Source organism: Lipophrys pholis (genome assembly GCF_963383615.2).
Source record: "Lipophrys pholis genome assembly, chromosome: 10".
NCBI classification, from domain to species: domain Eukaryota; kingdom Metazoa; phylum Chordata; class Actinopteri; order Blenniiformes; family Blenniidae; genus Lipophrys; species Lipophrys pholis.
The window spans coordinates 7,807,674-7,822,796 of record NC_137640.1 but is presented as its reverse complement, the minus strand read 5'-3'; the positions used below and the strand labels follow the sequence as shown (position 1 = coordinate 7,822,796).

Sequence of the window (15,123 nt, the reverse complement as noted above, 5' to 3'; positions counted from 1 at the left end):
GACCTCTAAATATGTTACTTACAAAGTTAGGTATGCAGCTCTAAAGAAACCAGTCTTTAGCTGATTCTCAGCTCTGCACAAAAAATACCTAAACTGATCAGTATTTAATTGCACACATGGTCACATGGTTGTTTACAGACTGTTTTGGGAGATGTAGCCAAACAACAGTATTCAAGTATGAGAACATAGAATTAATCAGACTTGGGTTTGTTTTACAAACAGTGGCTGGATCTTTTACATCGTCTTTAAAAAATAAATGAAAAACAATGCAATCTCTAGAATTCACCATAATGTCTAAATTACTGACAAAGTTCTTTCAAAGATTCAGAGTTTAATATATTCCATAAAGGTTACTGGGTTGAAATGACAATAATATTCTGTTAATTAGAAATAGTGGATTTTCTGAAAACATAATGAAGCTTATCGTTCACTCAAATCATCTGCGTCAGTTATTGAAGTAATTAAAGCATTTTTAAATGCAAAAGCAAAAAAAAGATCTGTGTTTCTAATCTTATTTGATTTTGTCAAATTTAATGAATGTGAACTTTGGCACTACTTCAACAGCAGGTATTTATAGTTATACTTAGTCTAATAATATGTTTTACTTGTCCTCAGACCTTGAAATTCCCAGTTGTTCTCGAAGTTGAAGAGGTGAAGTTGTTTAAATTCCACCTTCTTGAAGACTAAATTCCAACTCAAAGACTCATAGTTCAGACTGTCACAGTGTGTCTTGTTTGTCTTGACAGAGTTCGAATGTTTTTCTGGCCTTTAAAATATTTTTAACCGTTTCAATTAGTTGTACAAACAGTCTCGGTACAGTGATGCCAGTGGGTTTGAAATAAATAGTACATCCTTATTTTGTTTATGCTCAAAATGTGCTCAACCCAAAACAGTCTTCCAATCCAATATTGCTTTTGTTTGTGGGTTTTGTTTTGTTTTTCCAACGGATCGGAATAACCTTTATTGACATTGTTAAAAAAAACAACAAAATTGTAAAGAAAGTAGTGAAATTATTTTAAGTACCAAATCAACTGGAACTCAAACGTATCCCAATTCAGATGGCTTTTCACCACAACTAATATCAAATTCTCTCTGAGCACAATACATAAACTACTGATAGAGTTTATTTACATGAATTAGTTGTTTTCTTATTCATCATGTTGGGGAATAATTGCTTAAGCGACAGTCAGTTAATTTATTTTCTTTGAAAGCGATTAGTTACTCCAAAACTAATTGCTTGACATTGAGGCCTCATCCTGCGCAGACAGCATCATGATTCCCAGACTGCCGACACTCACACGTCTCTCCTCACCCTTTCAGCACAAGCATGGCTCCAACTGTGTGCTCGCCATTTCTGTGCCTTCTCCTTCAATTGCATCTGGATATGTTCGGACATGTAAGAGTTTTACTGTTGATAGTAGCCGTGTTCAATCATGTTTAAAGAGAAACGGGGTCGTCTTGTTTCAGCCGAGCCTGCACCGACCTGCAGGGGCCCTGCAACAAAGAACATTGTGGTGGACCAGGAGGAGGAGGCTGTGATCCAACAATCACCTGCACCACAGGGGCCGCGCACCCCGTGGGCTGCCAGCGTGGCGACAAAGCCCCAAGAAACAACTCCTGAAGCTGAACCCCTGCGGGGAGTAAAGAACAGCAAGAAAGGAGAAGAAGAAAAGGAAGAGCTCGAGGAAGGGGAGATCACAGACAGTAGTGATGAGGAAGAAGAAAGCGTGTCATGTGATAAGAGCTGCGACGACGCCAAAAGCCTTGTTAACAATGCAGGTTTGATTAGAGATGGAGCGGCAGGTTGTGTTGAGCAGCCTCAGGATGTTATAAACGCACAGAGTGACGGCGGCGATCAGTGGGTGAGTAAGGACGTTACTGGATCTACTGAGGATGCTTCAGCTGCCAGAGAGAGTGCTATGGTCAGCATGACTCAGGAAGAAGCCGTGAAAGAGCCAGAGCCTGTTCATACCCATCACTGTCGAGATGGAAATGAGTCAGCTAATGCTGCCGACAGCCGGGGACCAGAATGATAATACCCAGATGTTGATGATGAAATGAGTGACGAGACAAGACGTATTTGACAGCAGAACATTAATCTCTCCTATGCCAGTGCTCTTCAGTTAGTGAGTAATCCACAGCGGTTCATAAAAAGTCTGGGGTTGGGAGTTATTTTGTCTTTTTCACATGAACATTTATTCCCAGTGATATTTTATCAAATAAAATCTTTGTTTTGAAATGCTTGTGAGTCTGTGTGATAATGTTCAGTTTGTGCTGACACTATAATCAAGATGGAGTTTGGATAATAGTTTCTTTTTTCATAACCAGATAATTAGTTTGACTGCTTTTGAATCAATTTTGTTTACATTTGTTTCCTCTTCATTTTGATGTTTCAAGATGATTTGAAGCCCAATAATGTCTAATGAATGAACTGTGAGTTACATTTTTATGTTTGGATGTAAAGTGTGTACACTTTAAACAGACAAAATTAAAAAAAAATTGACCATGTCAGGATCATATGAAGTGATCCAGATAGAATGATACTTTGAAGTATAGCATGGTTGGGTAGGACATTATTGTGAACAAGCTTAAAAACTATTGAGATTTCTCATGACATCATACTCGGCGTTTTTATTCAGCACTCACTCTGTAATGTGTCCCTCGCTTGGCTGCATGTTTAGTTGTAAAACTTTTAAGGCTTTGGGCCTAAAACTGGACCCTAATCAACATTGAAACTAAGCGTATTTCATCTGTCGAGCTTCAGGAAGGTCATTAGTCTCATTTTTCCATCTGCTAATAAAAGTTCATGTTGACAAGCTCGGTTTTCTGACACCTCCGGGGTTCCTGTGTGAAACGTGCATATTTACGCTGTGCCTCCCTGCGCCGGGCTCTTCCTGGACTTCAGTTCATTACGACACCAGGGTGCCAGTAATAACTGACGGTATAGCCCGCTGGTGGGACTGTGTGTTTAGAGGTGTGTTTTTAGAACTCCTGCTATGTTAACCCAGATGGACGGGTGCACTTTGATGTCTGGCCCGTGATGACGCACTGTCCAGCCTTTAGCAGTCCGGGGCAATAATCACACATCTGACTGTGCATCACTTCTCCGGGTTCTGAACGAGGAGTGCATTTGTGTCGGTTCTTGGGTGGGGGGGGGGCATCGCCTGTTGGCTAACTATACAACGATCGAGTTAATAGAATCTTCTCTAGAAGGCCGTTCACTAAAGTTTCAAACAACACAAACTTACTACACACAAGTGGCAAACCGGAAACAAACAAAAATGCCTAATTAACGCAAAACAAAACAGGTCGTGCCTTCACCAAACTGCTTGGACAATCGATCATGTCGAACCAAAATTCACACACTCAAAGGTTGGAGTGGAGCTGGAGACTGGAGTTCAAAAGATCACGCGAATATCTGACCTTTACAGCAAGTGTGTGAAAGTATGTAAGTAAAGTAACCTGTGCTGCCTGCACATATGTTCCCTCGTTTGTTGTGACTTTCCCCGTCTTGACTTGCCATTCATTTTATTTTAGCGGCTCTCTTAATTGTCTGTCTCTGTAAAGTTACTCAATGCGACCACACGAAAGCTGCGCTGTTGTTCCTGCCGCCTGTTAAAAGTCAATCAGCTCTGTTTTTAGTCTGCGGAGGGCACAGCCATTGGAAATAATGCCTCAAATTTAGCTAAATTGCCCTTTGAATTTTCTCAACTTGGTTGGCACTTAATTTGTCTTCACTTGGTGGGCATGGCTTGGCGGTGCTGCGTGCAGAGCTCGTTTTTTTTATGAGACCCTCTTTCGAGACATAAATGCACTGTGGCGGCCTGATTTAGAAACTGGGAACGCAGGTGCCGAAGCACAAAGTCGTGTTTCCAAAGCCTGATGTCATCCATTTTCACACGGCTCTCTGAGAGGTTGTCATTAAGCTGAGAGTCATTCGTCACACAAAACCTGATGCCCAGGAATCATACGCACTTCACATATAACTGTCTCTCAATATATATTCATATTTCAAGTTTTCAGCTGACATTTAAAGGACATTTTAGACTGTCCCTAAAGATGCACCTACATCTTTAAAGATGCCCCACCTGCAGTTTTATGTCATTTTGCGTCGTTACCATCATGGTTTTCTGAAGAATGCTCATTTTGAAGCTCACATTTATTACTACAATGTTGTGATTAATCATACCAAACAAAAATCATTAATTGTTCTTTAGGCAGTACATGCTTAAATAATTAAAAATCATAATTTCAGTTCACACGCTAAGTCAATATTACTTATTAAATCACTTTTTGAGACGTGCACAAGGATGGATAATCCAGGACCTTCGGATCACTGAAGCAGTCGTACAATTTGAGATATTATATGTCCCAAACAAAGCTCAAAATAAATGGGCTGGCAGTGTTGTCGATGCGGTCTTCTCTGAGATCAGTCCTCAGTAAGCTGGATGCTGGAATTGATTCACTCGTTCCTGTTTGCCTGTCCTGTGTCAGTCTGACATTTTCAACTAACAAATCTGGTTTGCTTTCTGTCCTTCTTTTGTGTCCACTTCCAGTCATCATGGTAATAAAAAAAGAATTTCGGGATTACTGAGTATTGTTTTAAGGTTTTGTGGCATGTGGAATATTATTTGATCCCACTACCAACTCTGTTGATTTGTACAAGTCCAACCCATCAACTAGAAACTCAATCTTTAGAAGGTAGCGACTACAGCAGGTCATGGAAGCCAGCTGGCGGTGGCCTCAAATGAAGCACTTGAAGCTGCACTCGAGATGCTCAATCAGAACGAATGGCAACACGCTGCTATACCACAACTCTGCAGTTTGAGCTGTGAATGCCCGTAGGATGCTTTTCAACTCAAAGTGACTATATTTGTCTATCTTGCAGCATTTCTATTGTGATTCTTGCGGTGACAGTTGTGTTTTTTTTTTGTTGCTTTTCTTTTTTTTTACAATGGTCTTAAGAAGGATTTGTCCGCACAATTATCAATTAGACTTATGTTCTTATCATACAAAGCGACTGTAAGGGTGAAGATCTCACAGCAGAGGATTGTGATTGTGTCCTCCACATCAGACGAATGAAGTGAAATTGTTAAAAAAAAAACTAGATGCGATGCAGCCATGTATAAGCCACCCAAGAACTTCAGAGTTAGAAGGAAGCAGCGCTCTGGTTGATTCAAGATTTGACTGAAAACACCTCCATTAGTTTTTTAGACTACAGGTATAACCCCTGATCCTGTGCCACATTTTCTGCACAAACGATCCATTATTTAAATCATTTTTAAAGTAGGTCAGTCAGGTAGACTTTGACATATCCACGTGCACTTGCACTCACATTTTTCCCCTGAATGTCATCTCTATTAACTTTTACAACTCCTCACCTCTCTGCAGTAAAATGTACTCATTGTGATACTTGATGATGTGTGCGTCCCCCTTCATACCTAATGATTGCACAAAGAACGATGATATTTTCAATTTTACTCTCACAAACAACGGATCATAACTGAACAGGAATTGTGCACATTCACTCACAAGACTGGTGTTGTATTGCTCCTTGCATACTGTCGCTAAGTTTTTGTATCGTTTACCGCGACTTAATAATCATTCATACATTAAATACGCTTCAGATATTAACCTCTGTCTCATTACGCTGTAATTGTTTTAAATGGGACTGCATTGTGTAGCCAGGCAGATGTAACATTATATTTTAGTTTGTTTATCCTGGTGTTGTTTGATTTATGCCGTTAGGTGCAGTTGTGACATTCAATTTTCCCTCAGGATTAATAAAGCGTTTCTTATCTTATCTGGCCCATTTGATCCTCCTTTTGGCTGCACTTTCTGCAGAGGTTAAGTTGCTGTCTGGTCATGTCCTGGGGTAATGTCTGAGTGTGAAGCAGTTGGAATGAGACTCGGTCCCTCCCAGTGTCCCAGATGCTTTCCTGCCGTGTGAAGTACTTTAAGTACGAAGGCAAGATGGAGCAAGGTATCTGGCAGTGATGCAGCCATTTTACTGATATCCATTTACATTTCAAGACTCATTTGTTGTCAGAAATTCAATGATAGTGTATAAAGCCGCAGCACATCCACAGGATGCTCAATGTGGAAACAGTGCTTGTTTGCGTTTGATGAAATAGATGAAGCTTGAATGTTTCAACAAGCTCGGCGGGGTGCCACATCAACACCTCTTTGTGAAGCTTGTGTTTGACACATGGAAAGCGGCCATAAATATCTTTGGAAAAATCTCACCTTGCCTGGGATTCGATGATGAAATTGATAATGACTCGCATGATACATGCTAAAAATGTTGAACACTTGCATAAATTATGCACTGTGACATCTGTACGAGTTGAATATGGAACTTTTCAATCCTCAGTTCAATTTAATTTAACTTTATTTACATAGGGCCGAATACCACAGAGTCGTCTCAGGGCACTATTACAGAGAAAATCCAACAAATCCATTATCATCTAGCATCCTTAACATCATCATCGTATGCCTTACCATCCAGCGTGCTTCGTCTTGTGCTGAAGTGTGTGCACATGTCTTTCGTGATATTTATTCTTTTTTTTCATGTGTGTTTGCTTAAATTAAGAGTTTGTGACAAATGCCGGCCAGCATGCAAACTTAAGTGCAAGAAACGTTGAGTCACGGTTGCCACTCATTAGCTTCTTTTCCATGGAACCACTTAAGTCAGTCCCAGAGATCACGAGATGAAGTAAGAAAACAAATCTGAAATTGTATTACAAGGGAAAGTGGGTGGTGATATAATGACTGTGGTCTTACTGGCCTTTATCCCTTCACAATGGTGGAAACCACACTGCAATTACCCAGCATGGGGTAGACAAAAGACTTGGAAAATACATCACTCTTGTCACTCAATGTTCCATAGGAGCATCAGCAAAAGACTGGAGGCTGCCCCAGCTTATGAAGTCTTCAAACGCGAACCCATAAAGTTCGATATAATAATACTCAATGCGGTGTGAGATTAAATGTGATGAAAGTGAAGCGAGCAGTGCAAAGGATGGAGAACAGGTTAGTGTGGAGCAGAATAACAATTCATACGTAGACCACATACAGCAAACACAGCAAATCACTGCAGGAGTGTGAATACAGACCTGCAGACGCCCATTAACAATCTGTTACCAACATGAGGAAGAAAGACGGGGAAGAGACAGAACATGACTGAATGAAAGTAGTGACAAGAGGTGTAGGGGATCCCGCTGATTAAAAAAGAAGGCAAAGAAGGACATGGAACTGAATTGAGACTGAGAATCCATGAGGATTGGCAACCTGAAGGGTGCTGCAGAATTAGACTAAGTGGTCTCAATGTGCTTTCCCTCATTTGTCCCATTTATCCATCCACTCATCAAGGATGATGGCTGCAAGGCACACGAACCTTACACTTCAGAGTTTAGCCCCAATGAATAATCCAACCTTAGACCCTGTAATTGAAGTACAGCCTGCTCTAACAACTGAGCCAAAGTTGCCCTGTTGAGCTGAGGCCATAATAAGCATATGGATCATTTTGACTGTTGTTTGTCAACATTATTTCAGTAGATGGATGGATGATGGGTAAAAGGGCAAGACAGTGGATGGATGAAGAATAGAAAATGGTGGATATGTGTATGGATGGATACATGATACACACTCATCTATGAGTTGCTGGAGGTAATAATGCTTGTGAAATTTAATATTTAGAGAAAGCAAAGAATATTTTGGAAAATATTGATGATAAAATTATTATTACTCTCAAGAGTAGATTTTATATTTCCAAAGTAATATTTTACAAATCATCAGACTTTTACGTGAAGTACATGTGTGCTGTTAAACCACACAACGGAAACACAAACCAACAATCCACCGATGAAAATTGCATTTGTCCCAATTTATTACTGACATTTGCAGGGAATCATACAATATGTAGGATTAACGCAAGATATCAAAAAGGTACATAACAATAAAATACTGAACTAAGAGAACAAATAACTAAAATAGCAGCAGACTTCTTTTCCAGCTCTACAAAGCCTTTTCAACAGATGCACAAACAAAATGAAAAGCCATAAACAAAGTACGTCAGCCAAGGACTGAGTGCAGCACTAGGCACAAAGTAAACTGACTTCTCTTTGAAATTGAATGAGACCTATTCAATTAAAACTGACAGAACACAGTTGACTCCTGGTGTACCCATCCACAGTATGGATCAGAACATTTAGAGGCCTTCAAAGGAGACAAACAGCCAAAAAATATGATTCCGCCTACTGAAGCTAAACAACTCAGTGCAGAAGATTGACTGTGAGGATTATAAAGAAAAGAGGCACGCAAACCCACCAAAAAATATTGATCAGCATAAATTTGCATTCAGATTTTATGAGGTTCTTTCATAGTTTAAATCAATAATTTAAAAAGGTTTACAGTAAACCTTATTAGAATAAGCATCCCCACTTGAATGAGAATTCCTTATGGCATGAACTCTGTTTATTAGATCAGTTTTGGAATTCTACACTGGCGATTATTGATTCAATATTTTGGGAATTTAAGTTTAACACCATATTCACCCTTTATATCACAACTCGATAGATAGATAGATAGATAGATAGATAGATAGATAGATAGATAGATAGATAGATAGATAGATAGATAGATAGATAGATAGATAGATAGATAGGTTATTAATCTTGAGAGAAATTCAAGTTTATAAGAACCTAAGCCCATTTTTCACATTTTATAGGAACTAAAGACAGATGTACAGCCTCAGATTAGGCCATGTTGATGACATGACCATGTTAAAGAACAAGACGAGTAGAAAGTGCCAACCTGAGTTGAGTTGATGATTTGTACTTCCCTGGAGATTACTTTGTACATTTTGTTTCCATTGGGCCTGGAACACCCAAATGCTGAGCTGCTGCCTCTCCCATTATTGCTCAGTTCATTTCAGCAAATAATCACAGCAGTGGCCAGCAGACGTCTGGGGACTGGGGACTGCCCGAACGGTCCAACAGCCTGGGAGAGAACTGACTGATTTCCTCCTAAGCCTGCTCATCAGTTATACTTATGTAATTGTAGATGGAGATTTGATGGGTGTGTCAAAAGACTTACATCACTGTCTCTTGCTGTGTGTGCGTGTGTGTCCTGATTACATTGAAATGGCCCCACACCCTGCAAGGATTTGGCAGAAAGATAGCTTTACATCACCAATACAGAGTAAGAACTTTAACATGTCGTACGCACAGATGCACCGACATTTGTTTTACAACGTTTAGTTAATTCTGCCTGCTTATTTACCGACATTGACGTTTTACAATGTGTAGATGTACCAGGTGTAAAAATCTTCATCAGGGGGGGGGCTGAGGGAGCCACATGAAATATCTGGACAGTTGCGGATTTTATAACCTATTCTGTACCGGCATTAGTGAAGTTCTTTCATTTTTAAATGGGTTTTGTCCAAAAATGATCATAATTATGACATATCATCCACAGTTATTGGTTTTCTACAAACTGAGCACATAACTTTATATTCGACTTTACAAAATAGGTTTAGAGACGACCAGGTCTTGTTGACAACTTCATTCTGATTTAGCCTTTGTTTTTTGTTAGTTTTTTTTCTTGTTTATTTACAATAAGCCTACTTTTGTTGTTGTGGAGGATTGATAGCTTTGCTCACTAAACACAATAAGCATGACTCAAAGTATAAAGACAAACATTAACCGTGAATATCAAGTGAAATAAAACTAACATCTTCACAATAAAAGCAATGCAGCTCTAATGCCTGTGCCATACTCGCCAGTGTTCATTTGATTCATTCAGACTCGTCAAAGTTCGATCACAGACAGCCAAAGAGCTCCAGGTGACCAGGAGGGCTTATGATGCCTCAGTCTGGTTTAGATGGAGATTGTACCCTTGAATGCTGTATCCTGTTTTGTCCAGTAGATGGTACCTCACAAAACAAGTGGCTGCCGCTGTACTTGGTGGTCAGACACTCATCCTTCTGTCTGCTCCATTGCACCTGTATTCCTTAAAACCTTGAATATTCACACGCACGAACATATAGGAAGTCGGAAAAAATAGTTGACATCAATACGCAGCATGTTGTGATAGTTGCTCTCATTCTGTGCAGCATGACGTAGGGGTTTATGACGCTTTAATGCTAATGTCCTTGTCCAATAAACACATTTTGGACCGAGGGAATGATGTAGTCACTGAGTGATTTGATTGCTTGGATGCCTGTGTGTAAGAGCCGAGTTTGTGTCTGACTGTAGGAATATTATAGGTGTGTGCCCATTTTAGTGCAACACCACTGTTGAACATTATTTCTGGGTTTGAGAAGTAAAGAACCTGTGAGCTTACCTGCTTGTCTGCACATTATGAAGGAATTCTACGAATGAATGAAAGCATAGCTCACATAACCTACAGATTCCATTACATAACCAAGCAAGCTGCATTCTGTTATCAAGACAAATGACATTGTGATTGCATAGCAGTTTTCAAGCTATAGACCACCAGTTGGAAATGTTCCTCATAGGAAAACATTAAAAGAGCGAGTGAGAGAGAGAAAACACGGCTCCTTGACAGTGTTTTGACTGTAAACTCTGGCTGCAAGGGGCAGCCACACATCTTTGCGATTAGGTAAACCTCAGAAGTCTTTCATGTGAGCAATCTGTAAAACCTCAGCGGGCACATCTTGTGCGGTATCCAGCTCAATCAAAGACTACGTGTCCTGCACAACCTCCTATTAAATACACTTGATTGAGACTTATTTCCAGCAGCTATGCAGCAACATTGTGCAGGACTGTCATGTAGAGTCGGATTAGACACGTTTTTATGGTTGTGAGGAGATAAAATGCCTTTTGTGGCTACAAGTGAGCACTTGGGTGTGTTTGTGTATATTAGGAAAATCTTCTTAGCTAAAGTGAACATGTTGCTCTGAAATATTTTCCAACATCTGCCGCCCATCAGGATGTCTGCTTTCTGAGCCACTACTGCATTCCTGAGCCGCTCCCTGTACCTGGATCAAAAAAGAAACTCTCCCCTGTCGTTGCCCCTGAGCTCTGCTCTCAGTACCCCAGTTCAAACTGTACCGGTGGTATTTGGACCAGGTGCAAATCTCAGACCCTGTGAGAAAGAAAAATAACACAAGTACCTTTTCAGACAAATACTTTGATATGCTCTTTAGTCACGCATGTCATTGTGCATTGGGATCACAAGCCCTGGGGTCATCAGACCTTCACTTTCAAAGCATGTAAGACCTAATCTTAGCTCAGGAAAACAAGCAAAAAACACCAGCCTGAGAGCCAAGAAATATCTGCAAAACATAGTTTTAGTGCCTTGAAAATGGAATTTGAAGGTAATCTGAGCATAGACACAACTATGTTACACTTTTCTTTCCCTGTTCGGTGGCATAATAATATGTCTTAATGCATATTAGACCGAGACTTAAGCCCTCCCTGATCTGCAGGGCTGTTTAGCAGACCCCTGCAGTTCAAAAGTGTGCAGAAACCAATGCAACTGATTCACTTTCAAGGGCAACTGCTAATGAATTAGGTCAATATGTGAGTGCTGTTTAAAAAAAAAAAACAGCTTACTGATGAATGCATTCATGCTATACAGCTCATTGTATAAAATAATAGTCATTGTCCTCGTTGCATGGTGTCTAATCCCAAGCCATTCAGAGCAGCACTTAAGATTCTTGGCATACTCCCATACTCATTGCTACTCATGGACTTAATCTCGCCGCCCCCGCCCCCCCCCCCCCCCCCCCCCCCTCTCAGAATCAGTCAAGTGTATGGCTTAGCCAGATCAAATGAAAGCAAGCAAGCCTGCTGCAGAATGACATTCCAAAGCACAGAAAGTCAGGAGCGAGAGCCTCCAAGGTTGCATTATATAAGAACAGGCTGACCCTGCACATTGTCTGTCTGAGGATCTGTTGGGTCTACACAATGATATAACAGTAAAGGCTTTCTCTCACAGCAGTAGCTCTAAATATCCTCCTCCAGCTCCGTGCACACAAGCATTGCTTGGCTCTGTCCTGCAGTGTACTTCGAACAGACTGAACTCAGGCAGTGTCATATTTCATAAATAAATCAGTTTTATTGTAGCATATAAAATTAAATCATTTTACAATTTATTCCAGTATGACACATAATATCCAAATAAAGTAGCTACATTTTTGATAAATAATATTAATAACAATAATTAAAACATTCATTCATCCTTTGACATGTTTCGCTTTGTCTTTATCATGAAGGGAGTTCAATAGCTGCCACAAAACATGAACAGTAATGCCCACGTCAGGAAGGAATGAAACCCCTCACCTGTTAAACAAGTCGAGAAGCAACATTTCGTTGTCTTGTTCTTAAAATACAAGATGGTATGCTAATTGAAGTTGCACATGTGCATACCCACATATGCACACACAAGTCTACAGTTTGGGGTCATGTCTTGATGTAAAGGATCAAAATATACACAGTGAATTGATATCAGCAACTAACATAAATGTACAAATATTAATTACATCTTGCTCCATAACGAAGCTACTTCAAATGCTCCATTAATACGAAGCAGATCTTAGGAAGAATGCTGACGTAGTCACAGCAAACAGTGCACTTCATTAAGTCCTCATGATGTAAGCCCACAATTCCTTGGGAATCTAGTTACAACAAGAAGCTGGTAGTTGATTGGCGGCCTATTTACAACCCCCTGCGTTCACCCGGACTGCCACCGGCAGCCAGTGATGCTGCTGGTCGTTTGTCTCTTGCTGAGGGGTTTGGATGCTCTTCACCAATCAGTCTCTGAACTTGTGGATGTCGTTGGAGAGGCGGTAGAAGGGGTAGGAGGCTTCGTTGGCATGGGGACAGTTGTAGGTGCACTTGCAGGACTCGATCATCATGATGTTCTTGTTGAAGGTCTCGCCATCCTCGCAGCGGAATGTGACCGGGATGGTTCTGGTCTCGTGGGGGCTGCAGCAGCGGCCATCCACGCAGGCTCCACAGTACCTGGGTCTGTACTTCTTCAGGCTGGAGCAGCCAGCGTAGGTGAACTTCACCGGCTGGCTAGACTTCTTGGTTCTGCTGCACTTCTTTCCTTTCTGCAAAGGAATGACCATAATAAAGATGATTAGGCGTTTGTTGTATTTACAGTATCGTGCAAAAAATCCTATAGCATTCATGGTTGCTAAGGCTTACCTTCAGACTGGAGTAGAGTGATTGGGTGCATGGTCGCACTTCACAGATTCGTGTCTCTTTGACCAGTTTGCACTCGCTGTTGTTGTTGGTGACTCTCGTGGAGATGCCGGTTCCACAGCTCTTGGAGCACTGGGACCAGGGTGTGGTTTGGACGATGCACTTCGGGCTGTCAAACATGTGGACCTCCGGTAGTGGTATGAATGCTGAAGTGAACAAAGAAATCAACACATTAATATTTTGTAACAGCTAATATTGTAGGATCAAGAACAAGAATATGTCCAGAAACATTGAATTATTTGTTTAGAATGATGAAGCGTTGTCTTACCAGCTAGGGATTTGGGTCTGGACTTGACCTTGGCAATAATCTTATTCCTCTTGGTGAGACCCTGTTCCAGCTCGTCAGTCAGTGTGTCTTTTTCAAAGATCTTCTTCAGGATGTCTGTCTCCTTGCCATCATCACACACCCACTCTTCGCAGCACTGGCCTGGTACCTTCACCAGTCTGGGGTTGGCACAGCCCAGGTTAGGCAGGGAGAGCTCCTGCGGACACAGCGGGACACATCCCACTGCCCCGTCGATGCATGTGCACTGGTGTTTACAGTTCGGCTGGAAGCTCTCTCCGTTCTGGTAGATCTTGCTGTTGTACTCGCAGGGTCTGCCCTCCGACTTGGCTGCAGCAGGGAGAAAACAAGAGGAAAGGAATGTTATTCTTTCCTGCTCTGCTCAAATAGTCTGCTGAAGACATCACATGGCTGCCAGATAAGGATAGGTTAAACTGTGAAATTCTTCAGGCTGCCTGAGGAGTCTCTTTCCCTCCACAGTGGGCAGTCTGTGCTTTGAGGTTTAGACTAGTTTCCTCCTCACTGCATTCCACAGTGTTGAAATCACACAGGTTTCCAAAACTCCTGAATACTATCCCTCTTCACTACAAAAGAAAAAAAAAACTCTTCTAGGTACGAATTCATAGTCATGCACATCTGGAGCTGACAGTCTTTTGTACATACCTCGGCAGATGCCACGAGTGGTAGCAGCAGCAAAACTGGCTCCAAAGTTACACTCCAGTCCTTTAGTGTGGTCACAGGGCTCGGTCAGGCTGCAGTCCTCGTTCAGCTGCCTGGCGCAAACTTTGCAGCAGCCGCAGCCGTCCAAGACGACGCTCACGCCGGGTGCGCATTTGGGCACCTCCAGCGCGCACAGCGGGCACACGGAGGGGCAAGAGGAGGAGAGAACCTGTACAACCAACGATAAAATCCCAAATTAGAACTTTAAAAAAAAGAAAAACAAAGTCATGCCAGCGGTGATATCTCAAAACAAATGTGGATTTTAGCAGGTAGAACTTGAAATGTACGCATCTAAATAGGCTGTAGTATCGGAATAGCTGTTATATTATTATAATGATAGCTGGAGCTTTTTCCTTTAAGAAAGAAATACAGAAAAGATAAGAAGGAAAAACTCACCAGGTTGAGGCTCCCGAGGAAGATAACGACAACAGTAAGCATCAGCATCTTGGATAAATTTCTTCTGCGCGTTCAAGAGGAATCCTGTTCGTAGTTTAGTAAAAAGTCTTTTCTTCGGAGGAGTCCTTAAGTATTCCCTCGCTCAGTCGTTGTGTCTCTTGAAGTGTTTGCTGGTAGTCTCTTTGGTGTTAAGAGGCTCCTTTAGAGTTGATGAAGCTCTTGGTAAAGCAGTTGCAGTCTGCTGAGGTCCGGCCACCTCCGGACTTTTATACCGTAGTGGGAAGCTGACGTCGTTCCTGGGCTGCCTGCTGAACTGTTCCCAAACTATGCCAGGAATGTTTCTCGGCGCATTTTCCATCCAAGACCTAAGCTCCACCCTGTCTAAACCTTTCTCTCTCTTTTTTTCTTTCTCAAATGGATTTTTCCCCCCTGGATCCCATCTGAACACACTTTTCCGTCTCACATTTTTCCCTTCTTGTTTTCTCCCCT

General features: G+C 41.4%; 2 protein-coding genes across 2 annotated transcripts in view; one reads left to right on the top strand and one right to left on the bottom strand.

The window, feature by feature from the left end:
* The window catches only part of znhit6 (zinc finger HIT-type containing 6), a 35,654-nt gene extending 32,836 nt beyond the window's left edge, over positions 1-2,818 (top strand). Inside the window, exon 10 of the mRNA XM_080472673.1 lies at positions 1,468-2,818. Coding sequence (XP_080328799.1) covers positions 1,468-2,033 — 566 coding nt within the window. The 3' untranslated portion in view covers positions 2,034-2,818. The remainder of the gene's footprint in view (positions 1-1,467) is intronic.
* Positions 2,819-12,064: 9,246 nt separating this feature from the next.
* ccn1 (cellular communication network factor 1) lies at positions 12,065-14,965 on the bottom strand. Its single transcript, XM_080472726.1, has 5 exons — positions 14,635-14,965; positions 14,182-14,407; positions 13,504-13,848; positions 13,179-13,381; positions 12,065-13,081 (listed from the first exon to the last, which is right to left on the bottom strand). The coding sequence occupies exons 1-5, from the start codon at positions 14,680-14,682 to the stop codon at positions 12,779-12,781; spliced, it is 1,125 nt and encodes a 374-aa protein (XP_080328852.1). The 5' UTR covers positions 14,683-14,965; the 3' UTR covers positions 12,065-12,778.
* Positions 14,966-15,123: the final 158 nt, after the last annotated feature.